An 18,900-nucleotide genomic window follows, 5' to 3' on the forward strand; every position below is an offset into this window, starting at 1 on the left:
AGTGAAAAACCACCCAGCACCAAACACCTGACAGTCAGGTGTTTGCTATATTGAATAAAATAACAACTTGAGAGCTTTGCCATTTGTTTCTGTTTAAAAACTATTAAAAACTATTATTTAATTTACTCATAATAATAATATAGAGTTATATATATCGCATTTTACGCACGGATGTTTAAACAACTAAATAAAATATTCAAATTATAGACGTAATGGGTATGTGTTAGGATTAGGGATTAGACAGCATATCATATACAATACACGGATTCATATAAATACTATGTATAAACTATAGTTTTGTCGCTTTACGTTTACGCTTAGTTTTCGTTATCGTTTTCATTATCATTTTGTTTTGTGTTCGTTTCTGTTTCTTGTTGTTATCCTCATTCGTGTTAATGCTGCTCAATCAAACAAACAAAAACATCAACTTGGAAGGACAAATGTTTGGATACACGTATCCCCATCTATTTTATTGGTGTACTATCATAGGTATTGATCGTGGACTTCGGGAGTGGGAACGATCGGTTGCTCGGGGGAAACCGTTTGCAGTGACAAGTTCTTTAAACACTAAAATAAATAAATGTAGTACAGTACGCAACGCACATGGCAAATACGATTATTAACAAATAACTTTATTACTTTCTGTCAGCTGTGGGATGTCAATTGGTTTCAGTGTGTGAGCGAGCGCATGAGTGTGGATTTTGGTTTGGATTGGATTGGTTCCAAGTGAGTCCTACTACATTCGTTAAATACAAATTAATATTATAGTTAAATATGAAAAAAACTTACTCGAGAACTCAAGAAGACTATTTTACTTAAGACTTTATTTTATTGTTATCTCTGCTTGCTGATGTCTGTTTGCCCCACATTAGTTTAACTTTACGTCCTATTTGTTATCATTATCATTAATAATTTATTGATGTGTGTTGTGTGTTTGTTGTGTGTTTCAATAATGCAAGGATAGCGCAACAATTGTTTGTAATTACACAGTCAATTACACAGACAACACATCTCAAGACTCTGGATTTCGAACAGCACGAGAATGTGCAAAAATTTCGATATTTCCAAGTGCAAATATATGCGTTTAATGTCGGCGTCAGTGGTGCAAGGGCAGTTATCAACTAATCGCGTATTGAGACTGACTAAATTATATACAAGGTTCATTGGGTTCAAGTGTTATCTGCCTTTAACTCAAGGGGCTGCTGCTGACTAACAAACTTCGTAAAGTTGGCCCTGGCAATCTGGTTGATATTCAGAAAACAATCGCAATCACACAAAAACACGAGCAATCCTAATGGAAAAAACATTTCACTGCTGTGGGAATAGTTTAAATATTAAAATTAAAAACATCTCTTTACAGCACTGCTTGCAATAGAAACTTTCATAAAATGCTTTCGCGATAAGAATTATTTAATCAAATTGTCAGTTGAAAACAGCGCTGTATCGTGATAGTGATTTACAATTGGCAGAAAATCCATCTCAATGGTAAGAAGGATCTAAGCTTTAGAACTAAATACACTCTTTTGCAATTGTTATTTAAATATCGACACGAAAGTATTGCACAAACATTCTGGGCCAGCAGCCAACTTCACAGGATCTGTTAACTCATACGATCTCATACGATAGACAATCCAAATGGATGTGCTGGCGGGCTGTATACAAATGTCCTTCACCACCTGACCACACCTCCATTGCTGCCGCTGCTGCTGTTCATCTCAGTTCAGAGGGAAGGGGGGTTGTTTAACTACTAAATACACTTTATTTTGGTTTGTTTCGTTAATGCTTTGCTTTGCCAACTCTCGAACAACACGCACTCAACTACATCTCTGCCTGTGGATGCTGATCAGTTATAGTTATCTGTTTTTTCATATGCATATATATTTGAATATATATATATATATATATCTATATGTAGTTATTTAATTTAGTAAAGTAAGATTTATAATTTCTCGTTTACTTTAGGTGTTTTTTGCTTCTCCTTTAAAATAAATTTTATGCTAAAATTTAAATTTATGCTTTCTTGTTCGATCTTACATCGTACGGCTATCTGCTTGCTTGCCTACTGTGCTGTATGTCGTTGCCGCCAATGCAATCCTAACATTCGTTGGTGTTGGTGTGTTGTTGTGTGGGGGTCTGTATGTTGTGTGTTGTTTGTTGCTTGTTGTTTGTTGTTTGCCGTGGTTTCTTGTATTCTGTTATGTGTGTACTAATTTATAATTGATGCCGCTGTGCTCGTCATCGGCCAACTATGCCAGACGCGCGCGCTTTTGTGCTTGTGGCCCCTCGGAGTACTCGTCCTCCTCGTAGTCTTCTTCGCCAGAATCACTCTCGTAGTCCACTAGACCCTGTTTATGGTAACGAAAATCATATAATTAATGCATGTACACATTCGTTATTCATACGTAGCGCTACTTAAACTTCTTATAATACTCGTGCACCTTAATCGTCACAGAATAGAAGGTATTTAGGAATTTTAGCTTTTTATTTAAATATTTTCCAATGCTCCTTTAGTTACAATTCAAACATTGATTCATTATGGGCAAAATAAAGCACGCATCTTGACGACTAAATCCATAATAGTACTACATAAAACACCATGACATTCCCATTTTATGGATTCCACAACTTACCTTTTTGGCCGTCGTCTTGTCCGCCTCGCTGCTGGCACCTTCCGTGCTGTTAGCATCTTGCTCCCCACTGACCGGGCTGCTGGCGTCATCGCTGGGCGGCAACTGGGCGTCGGCGTTCTCGATATCCGGACTGGACACAGCCGGAGCGGGCGAAATGCTCGGCGAGCTGTTTGTTGCCGCCGCCGCCGTCACAGAGGCCGCCATGGCTGTGGCGATCGTTGAGAGAAACTGTGATGCTGCCACGGCGGCTACTGTCGCCGAATCGCATAGCGATGCTGCGGCCGATGAGCCGGGCGGCGAGGACGATGACGACGAGGATGAAGACGATGACGCCGATGAAGAGGACGTCGAGGCTTCCAGAGACGAGGATGACGAAGTGGGCGATGCACTGGCGGCGGCCGATTGTGACAGCTCCAACTCCTGGCTTTGAGGCCCTTCCACGCTGCTCAGCTGCTGTTGTAGCTCCGCGATCTCGGGCTGTGTCTGTTGCTGGAATGGGTTCTGCTGCTGCTGCTGCTGCTGTTGTTGTTGCTGGTGGTGCTGAAGCGCAATATTTGCAGCGGCAGCCAAATGCACCGCCGCCTGCGTCTGCTCGTCGGCGGAGATGGCCTCGGGGCTACTGCTGCCGCTGGCCACCGGTGCACCTGACGTGGCGGATGTGGCAGTGGATGACGCGGTGGTGCTCAGGCTTCCCAACAATCCACTGTGCGGCGACGTGCTGTGTGGCGGAGAGGATTTCTGCTGGTTTTGCGTTTGCGGGCCATTCTTTTCGCTGACGGCTGCAAGTTGAGATTGGAATATATTTACAATGCATCAATAGTACATAAACATATTGTAACTTTTTTTAATATAAGCTTTTTTGCTTAGATATTCGCTACCAATATATATGGTTTGGTAATGCTAAAACGATAATTATTTATTACTTACATTTCATGACATTGTTGTATGTGTCGATTTCCTCAGTGAAATCGTCCTCCTCGTTGAACCACATTTCCTCTTCCTCCTCCATTTGCCGTTGATCCCGACGAAACCGGCCACCGCTACGGATGATGGGCAGGCCACTTTAAGATAATACAGCCAAATATTTTCACATTGTGTTGTAGCACAAGGCGCTGTAGCAAAACTTACCCGTCAGTTCGGTTTTCCATCTTGTCGCGGTCCTTAAGCCGATCCTGGTACTGATCGTAGCGATTCTTCAAGTACTTAAATGTCTGAACGTATTCGATTTCATCAAATATCTTGCTGAAGTTCTCCACGAAGTAAACGCACAGAGTGCGGATATCCTCGAGTTTTATAAACTCAAACAGCTCCAGAATGGCTGACTCCAGAAGGTTGTAACGGCCGTTGTTGCGAATGAAGGCATCTACCACCGGCGCAAACAGATTGCACTTGACAATGTGTCTGTAAATAAGGATTCACCAATGTCATATTGTTTAACTATACGAGTTTTTGGGACGCTTACCTATTGTAAAACTCATCTTTAAGTGCAATTATCTTGCGCAGTAATCGCAGAGCGCCGAGGACAAGGAACGTATGTGTGCTCTTCATTAGCACCAGTATTCGCTTGAGGAGATCCTTTTGCAACAAAAAGTTTTTGATGTGATAACTGTGGTGTTCCACGCAGAACGAGAGAATGTCCAGGACGATTCCCAGCAGCTGGGCCGTCTGATAGTCCTCGTTTTGCGGACGGTCGCCTATCGTGTTAAGTATCACCGGAGCTATAACCCATAAAGCAGTTAGTCTCTAGAAATGTGCTGGTAGAGTACTCGCACTTACCCACTAACGTTTGCACACTGTATTTGTAAAAGAAGTTGAGAAAATCACCCTTCTCGGTGAGCATGTTCTCCGGCTCCAACAGAATCTTGACGATACCCATTAGCTGCACTGCAATTCCAAGCTCAGGCTCCGAGTCGTTCAGCATTTGTTCGATGGCAATGTTCAGTAGCATACGCTCCTAGTGGGACAAAAAAGAATAATGTATTTCATAGATATATCTAGACTATCTAATGTTAACTTACCACTTCTGGCCGATTGGCCTGGTTGAGCGTGTAATTGCGCACTACCAGCGGCGAGAACTCTACGATGGCCGTGAGGATGTCGATGGAGGCCGATTTGGTCTTCTTGTCGTTCATCACGAGAGTGAGTTCCAGCGCCTGCAGAATGCCTAGGCAGGTGAGAGTTTTGTAGAACGAGTCCTTGCCCTGCGGCTGCAGGTTCTGGGCATAGTTGCAGAACTCCTTCAGGAAGAGGACTGTGTCGCGGCGTTTCGCGTCTCCGGTGGTGGGATCGGTGAGAACGGCAAACACATCCAGGAGATACCGTTCGTCGTCCTGGATCATCGTGACAATCTCCACCTTGTTAAAGAATATGAAGCTGGACAGGGTGTTCAGCATGTTGTCTTCGACAAAGACCGATGGTGTGGGCAGGATAATGTCCTGGATGTACTGCACCCGGAACGTCTGGTGAATCTTAGCCAGCAGGTCCAGGTTTTTAATCGGCACTGCCTCGCGGAACTTGGCTAACTGCTTCAGATACTGTCGATGCTTTTTGGGCTGAGACACACTCGGATCGTATTCCAGGCACCCGACCACATCAAAGATGGTATCATCCGCAAACATAATCTCAAAGAGCGCGTTCTTATTTAGCAAGAAGATGTTCTTGAAGATCTCGAAGAGGTGATGCAGGCCCTCGGTATTGTCCAGGTCCTCACACACGTGGAACAAGTTCAGCAGCTTCTTGATATAGCTCTCCGACTCGAGGGCCATCGACAACTTTTCCTTTCTCAGCGGCGTGGAGAGACAGCTTTGTATCGTTTCCGAGATGTCCTCCAGCCGGGAAAGCTCGCAGGGTGGTAGCTCAATGGGTGGCGCAGTATCCGACATGTCCTCAAACCGCTCATCCTCAGACTCTTCGACGATGTCTTGAGTTATTTCTACAGATGGATCCTTGCCTTGCACCTGCAAAAATTTTAGTTGGCAATTGATGTGAAAACCATAGTTTATTGATCTATAGATAAGCACATTATAACTGCATCTGCTTATTCAACGACGCTTACCTGACATATCTTTTCCCATATTTCGTCGCAGCCCGCCTTTTCCTGGAAACTCAGGGCCAGATCAAAGTTATCGCCCTCGGACCACACGATCAGCGTGTCCTGTTGCTTCTGGTATGCGGTGTCCGGTTGTATCTTGCTCTCCAAAAGCAGAGATCCATCGGATTCGGCACGAACCAAAAGCGAGATGCCTGAAAGTTGTTAGTGAGGAAAAGGAAACTTAGACCACATCGCAAGGCTTCATTAACTTTGTCAACCCACCTTTTAGTCTTTCCACATAGGTGGATGACACGTGGCCAGTGCCACGATCATCCCATTGCCGTTCCGCATTCAGCGCGTACAGCTTGACGCGTCGGCGGGTGTCGGTCGTCATGATGATGTTGCTCCTTGCTGTGCTTCTGCGGTTCTACTCGCTGTTGGTGCCCTTGGGATTCGTTTGAATTTCGATCGGGACTATGAATGCGAGTGCTTGCGGCTTGGAACCGTTCCTCTGGCTAGGGACTATTGGCTAGGCTATGCTACTTAGCTAATTTAAATTAGGATCTTGAATTTAAAATTCAAAGGATTCGGCTAATCTCTATGCTTGACTTCTATATCCATGTTATTCTTGCACTCCAACGCCGGGTGGGGTCTGATGGGATTGGGATGGGCGCACGACGAGACTGCACTGCAAGTTAGGAAAATTAAACAATTTAAAAAAAATGTTCAAATAGCATAACATATTTAAAAACACTTCTTCGAAATTCTTTTTTTATGGGTTTATAATCCCATTTTTAATGACAGTAAACGCGGATGTTGCTTGTTATCTAAAAAATAAATTGTATTTAAACCGTACGCATGCATCATTTACTTTAATATTTTCAACACCATAATTGTCTTTAATTTACAAGCTTTGGATCTCCAAAATAATTTGTATTTTTTACTTTTTTTGTTGTATTAACAAAGCTCAGAAATTTCTTTCAAAGTCTTATGAAATTGTTAGCCCAACGTCATACAAAAATTGGATTATTCGTGTGCTAATGCCGCAAAAGGGTGAGGTTAAGGTATCCAAGTGCATCTTATATCTTATCTTGGGGCCTTTGCAACACTTCATGGCGAAGATTGCGATGAATGAAAATGTGAAAGCTACGTTCGATGGGCGTGTGTGTGAGTGTATTTTCGGGAGAAAGATGTGCGATGAGAGAGAAGCCGAGAGAAGACCGTGCCAGCAAAAATGCGAAATGCAAAAAAAAATGAAGAACAGAAAAGAAAAGAAATGTGCTTGTGCCCGGTATGTTTACAAACATTTAGCGTTTTCCATTAGATCTAGGCCTTCCGCAGTGCGCGCGTGTATCTGTGTAAATGTATCCGTATCTGTGCGAGTGGGTATACTATGCATATAGTATACACTATATCTGAGCCACTATTATCGCTGCGCTTTCGCCCCACAGCGAGAGCAAACACGCGCGCGAAGAAAACAAACAGCGGCGAGGGCCAGAGAGCGGGTGACTCAAGACGAGGGAGGGGGAGTAATCTATCCATTCTCTTACACAGAAAAAAAAGTGTAAGTAAACTAATATTAAATCCATATATTCATTTATGCACAGTTAACAATCAGTCCACTATTTCGTTATCTGCACGGCGAAAATCAATGGAGAAGTGTGTGAAATAATGTGCGAGTAAACAGAAGTGGCAAAAGCTACGTCATCGTTGAAGAGCGCCACCTCAATGTTGACTGTCCACCGCAAACATTTACGTCACTCTAGATCACCCAACCGCTCACCAACGCCCACCGCCCGCCGCCCGCCTTGCCACCCGGCCAAGGTTGCAAGACGTCGGGGAAAATGCGTGCTGCGCTGTTTCGAAGCGATTTGCACAGCGATTAAGTTCCCACTTCCATTGCACTTCCAATAAAGCACTGATAACGCCCGCAGCAGAATTGAAGCCTCAATCTGAATCTGAATCAGAATTGGTACCAAAACAAAAGTAGCAATTCAAAACAAACGTAGCGAGCGGTTTGGTTTACGCAATCAGCTGCGAAAAACACGAGAATGCTCATATGTACATAAGTGTGTCCAAGTGCCGCACAGCGCCACAGATTTCGTTGATTATAAATTTTTATTAATAACCAGCGGCCGCAGAAGGTTGCCAAAGTGCCGAGAGCAAATCTGTGTGCGAAATATAGAGCTCTGGAGTCGAGTCATCAATAAAGTCCGGCAAATATGACAACTTGGCAATATTTTTTCGCTACAGCAACAATTAGTTTTTATAGGGAAGTTAGTAAGAGATACAGTTGCGAACAAGTCGGTGGCCTTTTTGACTCTATTTCGCTACTACTACCTAGTTAATAACACGTGTGCAAATCGCATTATGAATCACTAGACCTATTTTATTCAAAGCATTTTCGTTAGGATTGTAGATTAGAGTCTTAGCATGTAGTAATTAAATTCGTAGTAGAATTAAGTTGAGGTTATAACAGACAAAACATACAAACTAAGATAGGAAATTGGCCTATCAACAAGTTTACATCTGATTAGGGAACTTTAAGTATTTGGGTATAGTATTAAAACTATGAATAACATTTAGGAAGGAAAAGCAAGAAATTTAGAAATATTTCAAAGACCTACAAGGTTGTCATTTTACTAGCACCTTTAAATATCACCGGCAATTCATCTGGTGTGAATACAAATAATACAACTATGCTCCATCATTTCAACCGCAACTGTAAATGGATAATTGGAGTCTCGCTGCTCTCTTCCTGTTCTTCGCACACATACACACGCATGGGCGCGAAAGCTGCAAGTGTCCGTGTGAAGAAGGAGCAGACGAAGAGGTGGGAAGGCAAAAGCTAAGGATGCAGGACTTCATAAGGAAGTGGTTCGCATATCCCTTTCGTTATCTTCTTACTTTCGTCCCCAGCAATGAAACGCCATGAATTGGGGGAGACGGAATCTAACGATTGCGAACGCGTTGTATCTTGTTTTTGCATGCATGACAATGTGTGCAGAATACGCGCGCGCTCACACACTAAACCTCTCGCACAACCGAAGGCGTGTGTGCATGTATGCAATTTTTTGGGGTGGTATTGGCGGTGAAGAAAGGAGGGCGGGTGGAAGTAAGGGAAAGAGACGGGCGGAGAACTCGAAAATTTAACAAGTAAACATCTCCGTTCGCGATTACAAAGTCAGCTAATTTCGTTTTTTTTTTTATTGTTAATTTTTGATTCTGTTTTTTTTTGTTGATGCCCAACAGTTGATGTATTTTCATACGCGATACACACACAACGCGCTACAGACACTCGGACGCACACAGACACAGCGTCTGGCAAGTACATCGCTTTTTGGGCCGTCTCTTTTGCGGTTCATTCAATAAAATTATTGCGAATGGCAGGCGCAAAACAGAATCGCAAAAATTGCAGTGTATTGTGGGAAAGAAGAGGCGTGTGGTAAAGAAAAATGCCGTCTCCCCACCACACACAGTCACACACATGCACGCAATTTAGCTCGCTACACGCGCCACTCACACTCTGCAATGTTTTTGTTGTTGTTGCAAGCCGATTTTGTTTTGATTTGATACTTTATTTATGTATACATAATATTTAGGAGCAGCGCATTTCCTCGATATTCGCTGGCGATTTTGCATTTCATTGAAACGCACACAAAACGCAGGGAAAAGAAAAACAGACGACGGCAAACTCACCTCGAACACACGCACACCTACAAACCACACACAGCGGAGAGCGAGCAAATTCAACACGACGGTATGCGTTGTTGCATAAAGTGCGATAAAAGGGGAGACACCGAAAGAGGCAAATCAGCCAAGTAGTATTCAAAATCGGGATCCAATATGGGCTATTGCCGGGATATATAGTCCGATTCCCTGGCAAGGCCGCAAATCATCCACGGAGTACGTGAGAACACACCGTCGGTCACATTCACAGTAAAATTCAAACACACACACACTCGCACGCAGACAACACAGAAGCCGCAAGAGGGCAAAAGAGAGCGGGAGAGAGAGAGAGCAGCAAAGGGAGAGAGAGAAAGAGCGCGGGGGCAAAAACCAAAAAGTTATACACTCACGCTGCAATTCCTTGTTTCTGTTTCTGGCGTTTTTCGCTTTTAGTGCTTCGCACGCTGGCTGCATTCGATCAGTTTATATACAATTTTCTCTTGCGCATATTTATTGGGGGATCACGAGTTAGTTTTCGACCAATATATCTTCCCGGATAATTGTGATTTTCGCTATTTTCCGCGGACCGACGCTAGAGCGTTGGTCTGACCACGACGATAATATCTGCGTATCGATACTCGGCCAGAGAGTACAGCGATAGTTGCATTTGACGAGAATGTGAGCTGTTATCGATATCAAGCTCTAGCACCCCTGTGACGCCACCATTGTTATGGTACTCTATTAACACATACTTGACAAAACTGGAGCACCTTGAATGAATATATGTACAAATCAGAGCAGGAAAAGGCAAACAGCACCACAAACTGTTGGACAGATTCGCCGCGGCGACGCCATGTTGTCTTTCGCTCTTGATTCGCCGCAAAAGAGTGTGCAATAATGCACGAACTGGCTTTGGTGTTACCGTTTTACGCACTCCGTACTGTTACGCTAATATTTTAAAATAAAAACACGTTAAATATTATCAAATTAGAAAATACAGCTATATGTATGTTTAATTATTATCAATAAGAGCAATCAGTTTGATACACAGTAATTACATACTCGATTCAAAAGTTAGTATTGCAGTAAGCACATAATTCCGACTTGAAATCTTTTCCAGGTTAATTTAACTTAAAAGTAAAGTGTCATCCTAAAATAATCTCAGGCGCTAGCTTAGTATGAATGTACTACACGTACACGATATTTATATGTAAATTTTATGATTTTTAGAGTTTAAAGAATTTCGAATTTTCTGCCGCTTTAGTGTGGCCAGGTGGCGGCTGATTCCAAATGCACGCAGTTGTCCCCAGTCGTTTTGGTATTCCGAGTGGAAGACTCGGCGACCCTCTGCTGCGATGCATTTGCTCACTTGGCCAACTTCGGTGCTGCGTTCCCGATGCCTAGGACGACAAAATGCTGCGCCAGAACCTGTTGGATCAGCTTAAGCACTTCATAGAGACGGTGAGCAATGGGCACAGTTGTCCGCAGCTGCTGACCAGCCCCAATCTCATCAAGCTCGCGTGAGTAGCAACCGCGGTGGTTAATAAAGATGACCGTAGTAAACAAATCCATGGATCTTTGCAGGCTGGGATTCTTGGAGGAGCTGCCCGCCACGCGAGACATTGTGTTCGAGTACTTCGCCCTGCTGGCCGAGATCAGTGTGCAGCTGTATGTGTCGCCGGAGATGGCGGACCCAAAGACCGGTATGCCGGTGTCCCAGGTGAAGCAGGCCGGGAATCGCCAGCAGCAGCAACGTGCTCCGGAATACGAGGCCTTCAATCTGGTGAAGACGGCGCTGCAGAGTCTGGTGTGGAAGGGACCGCCCGCCTGGTCGCCGCTTATCGCCAACTGGAGTCTGGAACTGGTGGCCAAGCTGTCCGATAAGTACACCCAGCGGCGGATGACCATCACGGCCAGCTGCAACTATTGGCTGGAGTGCAGCGCCATGCACGGACTGATGACCCTTATAAATAGTTGTTTCCGGAAGTTAACCCAACCGGAGGAGGAGGCCTGCGTGGAGATCATGCTCAATGCCTTTCACCGGTTTCCCATGACCTTCGACTGGATTGTGGCCAGATTGGGCGGCTGCTTCCCTTACAAGATCATCATGCAGATTCTACAGTGCGGCATCAAGCGATTCGTCGATGACTATCGCTGCCATCTGGACTCGGAGGCGGGCATCCTCGATTATATGACCTCGTGCCACGAACAGCACCTGAGGGCCGCCTTCCGTGAGATGCTTAGGGAGGGATTCGCACCGAAGAAGCCGCTGGACGTGGCCGTCGTTCCTTTTCTGCTGATCACCACCAACTACTCGGACACGATCCTGCAGAGCTTGGTCAATGTGCTAGTCGAAATCTGTAAGTACTAGTTGAATAATGAGATATATTATTTCTATAACACAATGTCATGCAGATACCGAGGACATGTGCGAGGTGATAGTGCAGAAGTCGCCGTTGTGGCTGAGCAACAAGATGTTTGCCGGCATGCAGCCCACGCTGAATAATGCCGTGCTCCGCCTGAACGAGCGTGGAGCGACGTTGTTACTCACTGCAGCCAAAATGGCCGAGAAGTATGTTTGGTGCCAGGATTTCCTGGACAACTCGATGCAGGAGCTGGAACAGTGGGTGCTCAACCAGCGCAACTTCCCGCTGCTGGCCGATCTGGCCTACGAGGAAACAAAGTACATGCTGTGGAAGAGCTGCCTCAGCACCAATCTCTTCGAGCAGCAAACAGCGGTTAGATTACTGCTGGTGGTCTGTGAGTAGAATGTTCTTCAGATATTGAAATGGCAGACTTTACCAACTATATTTTCTAGCATCCCAGCATCCGAATATTTACTACCAAACTATATCGCAACTACTAAAGAAGTCGTATGCTCAGAATCCCAATGGCATTGGCGCACTAATTCGCTTGCTTGGCGGACAAAGCGGCATGGTAAACTTCCCGGGATTCACGCCAGGTTTCAAGATGGTTTTGGAAGACATCACGTTGGATGTTCAAGTTAACAATCGATTGCCAGTTCCGCCGGGCACACCCACAGAAGCCTTCAATACTTTCTCCAACCTAAACATACTTGCCAGGTAATTATTAGAATTGTTAGATATTTATGCTAAGTATTTGAACTTGTTAATCTCTGCCAGGATGCACAAGAGCAAGAATGTGGCTCCGTACATTAAGGCGCAGCATTTGAACCAAGCCCTCAACGAATGTCTTCCCAAAATCCTTCAAATCTTCGAATGCACCGTCAACAAACTGGTCCTGAGGATGGACAGGGATGCCGCCGAGCGGATTGCGGATAAATTCAAGGCGCAGCAAAGTAAAAATAACAATAACAACAATGAACTGTGCAATGGCAAGGATTACGGAAAGCGCACGAAACTGGAGTCGGGAGATGATAATGTGGACGATGAGGACGCTACCCGCATGCGCTTGGCCCATCTCATTGTGGATCTGTTGAACAACATTGAAGCCGGCAGCCGAACCACTGTCCTGCGCACTCCATTAGTCCTCAAGCTGGCCACGCTAAGCGTAAAGTACTTCTTTGTGGGCTTAACCGAGAAGAGTAAGTAATAGTTGCTCCTAAGCTCGGCCTCTTTATATGAACTATATTTCCTTTTAGCTGTGATCCGTCGCGCGGCGGCTTCGCATCGCTCCTACACGCTGCTGCAGAGGCAGTGTTCCGCCCGGAAAATCGCGAGAACCGTCTGCCTGCGCGAGCTGGTGGAGCGCGCGCTCTTTTATCACGGTCACTTGCTTGGTCAGCTGGAGGTGTATCAGCGCGACGAGCTTGAGATACCCGAGCACGAACACCTCATCCTGCAGAATCTGCACACCAGCTCTGGCGCCAACTCGAATCGCTCCGTGCTGCATTCCGGTATTATAGGCAGAGGTCTGCGACCAGTGCTGCCCCCCAGCGAGCGGAACTGCGATGCGGAGAAGCAGGCGCTGTATCTTAAGGCATTGAATGCCTGCTGCGCCGATCTGGAGAAGCCCAACAACGTGGAGGGCTACTCGCTGGTCTCGCTGCTGCTGGTCGAGCTGGTCTCCACGGATGTCATGTACAACGGCCTGCCCTTTCCGGACGAGGAGTTCACCAGGGTCACAATGGAGCGGGACATGCTAATCAGGAGGGCGTTCATCAACTCCCCAGTGCTGTGGGCGGTTTTGGGACTGATCGCCGGTCATAGGCCGGCGCTTTGCTACTCCTCCGTGCTACTGCGCGCACTGTGCGCCACCTGCTTGCATCACTGGCGGGGCAAGAATGGTGAGCTTGTTACTTTCCTCGTTTATTTCGATAGATCCACTTAATCACGTTGCCCGTTTGCAGTCAATCGATTCCAGCCCACTGCTGCGAACGATGAGCTGATGCTGTGCACCAAGAAGATGCTGCAACTGCTGGCTATGAGCCAACTGATTCCGCCTCCACTCACCAATCTGCATCTCATCATCGAGCACTTTGAGTCGGCAGAGGTAAGATCTCTTATTTCCTCCAACTGTGTAGTAGCACCAACCAATGCATGACATTTCCAGATCGCCCTGCTGCTGCGCGAGTGCATCTGGAACTACCTTAAAGATCACGTGCCCTCGCCGGCGCTGTTTCACGTGGACAACAACGGACTGCACTGGCGCAACACGAAGCTGGCCAAGGTGCCGCCGCAATACGTGGATCCGTTGCGCCATCTAATGCAGCGCAAGCTGTCCACCCTGGGCGCACACTACCATCAGATGTTCATCATGGGCGAGCTGATGGAGGGCGACTCGGAGCCAGATCCGACGGCCCGGCTGCAGATCGTTGAAATAGATTAAGCAAACGTAGTTAGCTAGCCTAATGTTGTGGTGTGAGCATGAGCGTGTGTGCATGGATTAATGGAGCGTCTGCGAGTGTTGAGTGTGCAATGTGCGAACTAAATGCAGTGTTTGTATTTTGATATTCAATGGGTTCTTTTATTTTCGTTTCATTGGTTTGTAAAAATTAAAATCTCAACCTAGGCCTTGCAAATACTGTCCAGCAGTTATTGTAACGACGGCGCCTGAAAATCGCATCATTCGTCGTCGCGTAGTTTAGAATATAACGAAGCCAACAAACAATTTCATCTGAACATGTTTCTTTATGTGTGCGACGAACCAATGGGCACCGTCTCCTCCGGCAATCCTCGGCTGCCTTCAGTACATCATATATATATTAACGACTAATTTACGCATTCATTTGTTTCATATAATACACAGTATTGTCACATGGATATATAGCTTTCGTGTCGCCCCCATAGCTCCCCAATTCCCCAGCCAACTCCGCTGATGCGGACTGCTGCTGCTGCTGCTCCTGCTGCTCGGGCGCTACCAGGTTGCGCCTGAATTTCCTACATGATTCTATGGTTACAAATACTTGGCGAATGTAGGACAACAGAAAAAAAAACGGGATAACAAAACCATAAAGTTCCTCACAATTTGTTAACAAAGTTATTCCTTTCGATAAATCTTAGCATCTATGTTTAGTGGAGGCATCTAAGGCGCCTACGAAGTTCGGCAGTGGCTCAGCTTGCGCACGGAGATGCAGGACGTCAGCTTCTTGGCGCGCCTCTTCAGCGCCGATCCCTTCTTCTTGACGGGCGCCTCCTCCCTGCTACCGTTGCCCAGCGAATTGCCGGCGGCTGCGGCACTTGTGGAGGGCGGCTCGTAGGCGTGGCAGGCGGCGAGGGCCGCCGCCGACTGTTTGGCCCGAATTTCGGAGGCAGCAGCTGCCGCTTGGCGGGCGAGCTCCTCTGTAAAGGTAACCATGAAAGTAGTTCACTCGACACTAGGTTGATGTTTGTACGTACGGTTCACGTCGTGCTCTGTAAAGTAGACATCCTCCTCCTGGGTGCCGTAGTGGTAAGCTTCCAAGTAAGGTATCACCGTGGAGTTGCGGTATTTGTCGCCCTTCAGGGGGGGAATGGGTATCGGTGGGCCGGTCTTCACCGGTGCGGATCGGAACCAACTGAAAGCAGATAAGAAGCATCAATAATCATGAAGTGCAATCAAGGAAGATTCCAACATACGTGTCGTGGCGTATTTCCTGCAGAGAGAGGCGTTTACTGGGATCAGCCTGAAGCATGCCGAGTATCAGGTTGGCGAAGTCCGCGTCCATTTCGTATAGCCACGCGGGCGCCTCCCACTGACCTCGCCCTATGTTCTCCAGCAGTCGGTAGATATTGTCGCCCTCGAAGGGATACTGTCCAGTGGCCAAATTGTAGCTGCAAGTCAGGTGGATTAGTATATAGATCCAATACATCGTATTAGACATGGCTTACAGAGTCACTCCGCTGGACCAGATGTCCACCTTGAAGCCGGCAAAGGTCTCGTGTCCGTTGGCGATCTCCGGTGGCTGGAAGGCCGGAGAACCTTGGCCCGTCGTGCATGTGTCGTCAGGTGCGAACAGATCCAGTTGCTCCGCCACACCGAAGTCGGATATCTTCAGCGTTTGATCCAGGGAGAGCAGCAGGTTGCCTGGCTTGATGTCCTTGTGGATGACCCGGCAACTGTGCAGGTACTCCAGGCCGTCGACTAGCTGTTTGAAGTAACCGTGCGCCTGGAACAGCGGCATCCGCTTGTCTGGCTGATAGTCAATCATCTCCTGCAGACCGCCGACACAGTACTCCATGACCAAGTACATCTTCTGCTTCTCCTCGTTGTACAAAACATCGACCAGCTCCACGACATGTCGGTGCTTCAGCTGCTTCAGCAAGGCGATCTCGCGCGTCACGTTCTGTTCGCCGTTGGGAATCCGGCGCAGCTTCCGCTTGGTCAGAATCTTGACGGCCAGCCGGCACAGGTTCTCCGAGTTCATGGCCTCCTTCACCTTGCCGTACGATCCCTCGCCGAGCACATCGCCCATTATGTACTTGCCCACCATCTTAATGCTCTTCTTTTTCTGCTGATAGATGATGTCCTGGCTGTCGACGCGATTGAAGAACATGTTACCCATGTCCAGCGTCACGCGATCGAGCGTCTCGATCTCGTCGTCGTCCAGCCACGTGACTTGCGGATGTGGCTGGTCATCGAGCAGCAGTTCATCCGGATTGTAAAAGCCAACGCCCGCGCCTGCGTCATCCGCTTGGGCGGTGTCCTCTTTGAGCTCCACAAATGCGTCGTCGTCCAGATCGGAGGCGACGTCATAGTGAAAGTTCTTATTGGCCAGCAGTACGGTCATCTCGTCCTCAACCGGATCCGGTTCCTCCTCCTCCACCTTGTGCTGGGCTCCTCCGCCCGTGGGATGGTGTAGATGATGATGGTGTGCTGCCTTGACCTGTGCCTCCATGGTGGTCACAGTCATCTGGCCCGTTGCCCCTGCCCCTCCTGCTCCTTCTTCTTCTGCTCCGCCGGCTGCTTCTCCTCCGACTGGCCGAGAGCTAGAACATTGCATAAACCTCCGCGGAGCCCCAATGATCACATATCGCAGGTGGCGGCCCCACTCCGGCGGATGGGAGTGGACGTTGTGGCCCCTGTGTTGCCTGTGGCTGCGAAACGTTTGGTTAGTTCATGGCTACACCCAATCCTCACCAGACACACACGCGCTTTTATCGCTCACCTCTCGAAATACCTTTATTTTTGTAATCAATTCGCACACACTCGAATTGATTGCCGTGCGATTTTTCGAGGTCCCTCGTCGCCCGTCGTCTATTCTGCGATGTCCGCTGGAAAGGCGTTCCCCCCTTTCGTTTCACCGTCGTGCGATCTGTTTCTCATAGAAATTTGTGAATTCCTGTGTTTACTCTCGCCGTTCAATTTGTTCTTTTCCCCTTCCGAAAAATTGTTTAACAATTAGTTTTTGGTCAAAGTCAGTTCGCCGCAGTACGGTCACACTGGCCACGGGCTACCAGGGCTGCACGAGCAGTGGTTGTTGTTGCTGCTGGCGCTGCTGACAATAAAAATAATAAATTTGTATTTTTCGGTACGAACGCTGGAATAACTCGAATCGAAGTGGAAGTCATGGCCGCTGGGACGACGACCAAGGAGCGCCTGGAGCGTCTGATTAACGCTAAACAGCAGCTGGAGGCGCAGATCAACAGAAACGGACAGATCCTGGCCGCCGTAAGTAAATTCGCTGGCTCATCCGGGGATACCCTGCATCTGGGATGGGGTATGCACACTGTGGCAAGCAGTATGCCTACATGGGCAAGCATTACAGCATTACCCTATGCTATATATACACAATAGTATTTTGAGTACATTCCTAAGTTTATGCTGCAAATATAGCATTGATAATGATCCCTTCCCTTCCAGAACGACAATGTGGGCATGAGTGGTCCACTGGTGGACCCAGAGGGCTTTCCGCGCAACGACATCGACGTTTACCAGGTGCGCCTGGCGCGCCAGACGATCATCTGCCTGCAGAACGACCACAAGGAGCTGATGAACCAGATCCAGACGCTGCTCAACCAATATCACAGCGAGATTGCCACCACAGATCCGGAGCTAGTGAATCGCGCCTCCGCTCTGGACCTGGACAGCGACCGTTCACCCGGTGGCGCTAATATCACGGACCTTGCACCGGCGCGCGCCATCGTGGTGGTCAATCTGGTGAGTCCCGACTCGCCCGCCGAGAGAGCTGTGAGTGAATCTATTAAACAAGCGAAGATGAAGATCACAGCATTGATTGTGGCATCTTTACCATTTCAGGGTCTCTGTGCGGGCGATGCCATCCTCCGCTTTGGCTCCATCAATAGCGACAACTTCAAGGGAGATCTCGCCCAGATTGGCGAGCTGGTGCGCAACATGCAGAGCCAGAATGTCCAGCTGAAAGTGAAGCGCGCCGAGCAGCAGCTGGACCTGATCCTGGTGCCGAAAACGTGGAGTGGACGCGGTCTTCTCGGCTGCAACATCGTCCTGCCGCCCGAGGCGATGGATCACTGATGCAGCTACCATGTTTAAGCTTCCTTCGAGTTGCCTGCCTGTGCACTCCTGCCCTGCACTTCAGTTATCCACCCATTGCCAGGCCACCGAACATAACATGCTTGCTCCAAATTGCGAAAATTGATTTTTGGACGCGGTTTCAGGCCAATTTCAGCTGGAGTCATCTCGCTGACTGACAGCCGGGTCAGTGGGCCAAGGAGGAGCAGTGGAGTGACCCAAGGTGCACAGGTGACAGCGAAACGGGATGATATTGTGATTCGATGGATTCTGTTGACATGACCATTTTTTTTTTTGCATTTAATTTTCATTCATTATAAAATAATGGGTAACAATAATGATGAGGCGTTTTTACTAACAAATAAGTTTTTATAGCGCATGTACTGGTAAATAAAGATAAAATAAAAATAATTTGGAAATATTTTCCTAAAATCATAAAAACATATAAACTTTTTACAAGTGACAAAAATTTGACCATTTATTATGTTAAATTTGTTCGCATAAATGTACCTAAATAATGTATAGCAATGTTTGTTATAAACATTTAACAGTAAGCAGGGAATAAAGCTTTTAAACTGAGTAGTAAAGAGAAACCAATTTAAAAGAAAAATATATAATTTAAATTCTGTTTTTGAACAGCCTGGTAACTAGCCAAGTTTTCAACCGCTCAAGCGCTTAGTC

The 18,900-nt window shown here is 46.9% G+C and overlaps 4 protein-coding genes across 8 annotated transcripts; 2 read left to right on the top strand and 2 right to left on the bottom strand.

Annotated features, from left to right (window-relative positions):
• Positions 1-611: 611 nt before the first annotated feature.
• On the bottom strand, positions 612-10,240 carry LOC6728189 (serine/threonine-protein phosphatase 4 regulatory subunit 3). Of its 2 annotated transcripts, none has more exons than XM_016175259.3 (10): positions 9,741-10,240; positions 5,944-6,349; positions 5,686-5,873; positions 4,649-5,587; positions 4,407-4,584; positions 4,093-4,348; positions 3,759-4,031; positions 3,558-3,670; positions 2,631-3,409; positions 612-2,345 (listed from the first exon to the last, which is right to left on the bottom strand). In XM_016175259.3, the coding sequence occupies exons 2-10, from the start codon at positions 6,053-6,055 to the stop codon at positions 2,247-2,249; spliced, it is 2,937 nt and encodes a 978-aa protein (XP_016034820.1). In that variant the 5' UTR covers positions 6,056-6,349; positions 9,741-10,240; the 3' UTR covers positions 612-2,246. The 2 variants fall into 2 exon arrangements, with proteins under 2 accessions (XP_016034820.1, XP_016034819.1); XM_016175258.3 differs by having other exon boundaries at positions 3,558-3,691.
• A 408-nt stretch (positions 10,241-10,648) lies between these two features.
• LOC6728190 (integrator complex subunit 5) lies at positions 10,649-14,268 on the top strand. The gene is made up of 8 exons (XM_016176774.3): positions 10,649-10,850; positions 10,915-11,690; positions 11,746-12,090; positions 12,149-12,413; positions 12,474-12,895; positions 12,953-13,597; positions 13,661-13,803; positions 13,864-14,268. Exons 1-8 carry the CDS (start codon positions 10,744-10,746, stop codon positions 14,137-14,139), a joined length of 2,979 nt encoding a protein of 992 aa, XP_016034821.1. The 5' UTR covers positions 10,649-10,743; the 3' UTR covers positions 14,140-14,268.
• On the bottom strand, positions 14,250-17,051 carry LOC6728191 (serine/threonine-protein kinase stk11). Of its 3 annotated transcripts, none has more exons than XM_039295621.2 (5): positions 16,910-17,051; positions 15,621-16,826; positions 15,369-15,563; positions 15,150-15,307; positions 14,250-15,092 (listed from the first exon to the last, which is right to left on the bottom strand). In XM_039295621.2, exons 2-5 carry the CDS (start codon positions 16,730-16,732, stop codon positions 14,845-14,847), a joined length of 1,713 nt encoding a protein of 570 aa, XP_039151555.1. In that variant the 5' UTR covers positions 16,733-16,826; positions 16,910-17,051; the 3' UTR covers positions 14,250-14,844. The 3 variants fall into 3 exon arrangements, with proteins under 3 accessions (XP_039151555.1, XP_016034823.1, XP_016034822.1); XM_016175257.3 differs by having other exon boundaries at positions 16,898-17,040; XM_016175256.3 differs by having other exon boundaries at positions 15,621-16,820; positions 16,898-17,039.
• A 213-nt stretch (positions 17,052-17,264) lies between these two features.
• On the top strand, positions 17,265-18,630 carry LOC6728192 (26S proteasome non-ATPase regulatory subunit 9). 2 transcript variants are annotated; one of them, XM_002103505.4, is made up of 3 exons: positions 17,265-17,400; positions 17,593-17,919; positions 17,989-18,630. In XM_002103505.4, the coding sequence occupies exons 1-3, from the start codon at positions 17,299-17,301 to the stop codon at positions 18,220-18,222; spliced, it is 663 nt and encodes a 220-aa protein (XP_002103541.1). In that variant the 5' UTR covers positions 17,265-17,298; the 3' UTR covers positions 18,223-18,630. The 2 variants fall into 2 exon arrangements, with proteins under 2 accessions (XP_002103541.1, XP_016034824.1); XM_016176775.3 differs by having other exon boundaries at positions 17,593-17,889.
• Positions 18,631-18,900: the final 270 nt, after the last annotated feature.

Source organism: Drosophila simulans, chromosome 3R (assembly GCF_016746395.2).
Source record: "Drosophila simulans strain w501 chromosome 3R, Prin_Dsim_3.1, whole genome shotgun sequence".
In the NCBI taxonomy this organism is placed as follows: domain Eukaryota; kingdom Metazoa; phylum Arthropoda; class Insecta; order Diptera; family Drosophilidae; genus Drosophila; species Drosophila simulans.

Excerpts from the sequence above, each read along its gene's own strand:
- LOC6728189 (XM_016175258.3), bottom strand. The coding sequence starts at position 6,055 with ATGACGACCGACACCCGCCGACGCGTCAAGCTGTACGCGCTGAATGCG. Across the intron at positions 4,349-4,406 it reads CAGTGTGCAAACGTTAGTGG|CTCCGGTGATACTTAACACG; the intron begins GTAAGTGCGAGT and ends TATGGGTTATAG. Across the intron at positions 3,410-3,557 it reads ATACAACAATGTCATGAAAT|CCGTCAGCGAAAAGAATGGC; the intron begins GTAAGTAATAAA and ends CTCAACTTGCAG.
- LOC6728190 (XM_016176774.3), top strand. The coding sequence starts at position 10,744 with ATGCTGCGCCAGAACCTGTTGGATCAGCTTAAGCACTTCATAGAGACG. Across the intron at positions 10,851-10,914 it reads CCCAATCTCATCAAGCTCGC|GCTGGGATTCTTGGAGGAGC; the intron begins GTGAGTAGCAAC and ends GGATCTTTGCAG. Across the intron at positions 13,598-13,660 it reads TCACTGGCGGGGCAAGAATG|TCAATCGATTCCAGCCCACT; the intron begins GTGAGCTTGTTA and ends GCCCGTTTGCAG.
- LOC6728191 (XM_039295621.2), bottom strand. The coding sequence starts at position 16,732 with ATGCAATGTTCTAGCTCTCGGCCAGTCGGAGGAGAAGCAGCCGGCGGA. Across the intron at positions 15,564-15,620 it reads TGGTCCAGCGGAGTGACTCT|CTACAATTTGGCCACTGGAC; the intron begins GTAAGCCATGTC and ends CCTGACTTGCAG. Across the intron at positions 15,093-15,149 it reads TACAGAGCACGACGTGAACC|AGGAGCTCGCCCGCCAAGCG; the intron begins GTACGTACAAAC and ends TTACCTTTACAG.
- LOC6728192 (XM_002103505.4), top strand. The coding sequence starts at position 17,299 with ATGGCCGCTGGGACGACGACCAAGGAGCGCCTGGAGCGTCTGATTAAC. Across the intron at positions 17,401-17,592 it reads ACGGACAGATCCTGGCCGCC|AACGACAATGTGGGCATGAG; the intron begins GTAAGTAAATTC and ends CTTCCCTTCCAG. Across the intron at positions 17,920-17,988 it reads ACTCGCCCGCCGAGAGAGCT|GGTCTCTGTGCGGGCGATGC; the intron begins GTGAGTGAATCT and ends TTACCATTTCAG.